This window comes from Austrofundulus limnaeus, unplaced genomic scaffold, assembly GCF_001266775.1.
Source record: "Austrofundulus limnaeus strain Quisiro unplaced genomic scaffold, Austrofundulus_limnaeus-1.0 Scaffold1674, whole genome shotgun sequence".
NCBI classification, from domain to species: domain Eukaryota; kingdom Metazoa; phylum Chordata; class Actinopteri; order Cyprinodontiformes; family Rivulidae; genus Austrofundulus; species Austrofundulus limnaeus.
This window is the reverse complement of record NW_013954076.1, coordinates 18408-19237: the sequence shown is the minus strand read 5'-3', so window position 1 is coordinate 19237 and position 830 is coordinate 18408. Positions and strand designations below refer to the sequence as shown.

At 51.3% G+C, this 830-nt stretch overlaps 1 protein-coding gene across 1 annotated transcript in view; it reads left to right on the top strand.

Moving 5' to 3' along the window:
* frem1b (Fras1 related extracellular matrix 1b) overlaps window positions 1–824 on the top strand; it is a gene marked incomplete in the record, with an annotated part of 31565 nt that extends 30741 nt beyond the window's left edge. The window contains 1 exon segment of the mRNA XM_014033250.1: window positions 215–824. Coding sequence (XP_013888704.1) covers window positions 215–517 — 303 coding nt within the window.
* Window positions 825–830: the final 6 nt, after the last annotated feature.

Sequence of the window (830 nt, the reverse complement as noted above, 5' to 3'; positions counted from 1 at the left end):
TCAGAACTTGAAGTGGTTCTGAGGGTTTCAGATGTTATCAGAACTTGAAGTGGTTCTGAGGGTTTCAGATGTTATCAGAACTTGAAGTGGTTCTGAGGGTTTCAGATGTTATCAGAACTTGAAGTGGTTCTGAGGGTTTCAGATGGAACATCGAAGATAAAAACTCAAATCTGATGTTACTGATGTTTGGCTGTAAGTTTTCATGTGTCTGCAGACAGAACTGGGCTGGACCCACCTGTCACCGGGTCAGAACTTCACTCAGGAGGACGTGGACCTGAACCGGCTGTGGTACCAACACACTGCTGGGGTCAAAGGTCACGACAGCTTCCGCTTCGTCCTCAGCGATGGAGACAACGAGACCCCGTCTCAGAGCTTCTTCGTCTCCGTCCACACGGTCCACAAAGGTCAGAACCAGAATCAGACTGATCCACACACAGCTGCTCCCAGAGACCTGCAGAGCCAGATCCAGGACTGTAGAGCCAGATCCAGGACTGTAGAACCAGATCCAGGACTGTAGAACCAGATCCAGGACTGTAGAACCAGATCCAGGACTGTAGAGCCAGATCCAGGACTGTAGAACCAGATCCAGGACTGTAGAACCAGATCCAGGACTGCAGAACCAGATCCAGGACTGTCAGAGCCAGATCCAGGACTGTAGAACCAGATCCAGGACTGTAGAACCAGATCCAGGACTGTCAGAGCCAGATCCAGGACTGTCAGAGCCAGATCCAGGACTGTCAAAGTCAGATCCAGGACTGTCAGCGCCAGATCCAGGACTGTAGAACCAGATCCAGGACTGTCAGAGCCAGATCCAGGACTGTCAGAGCCAG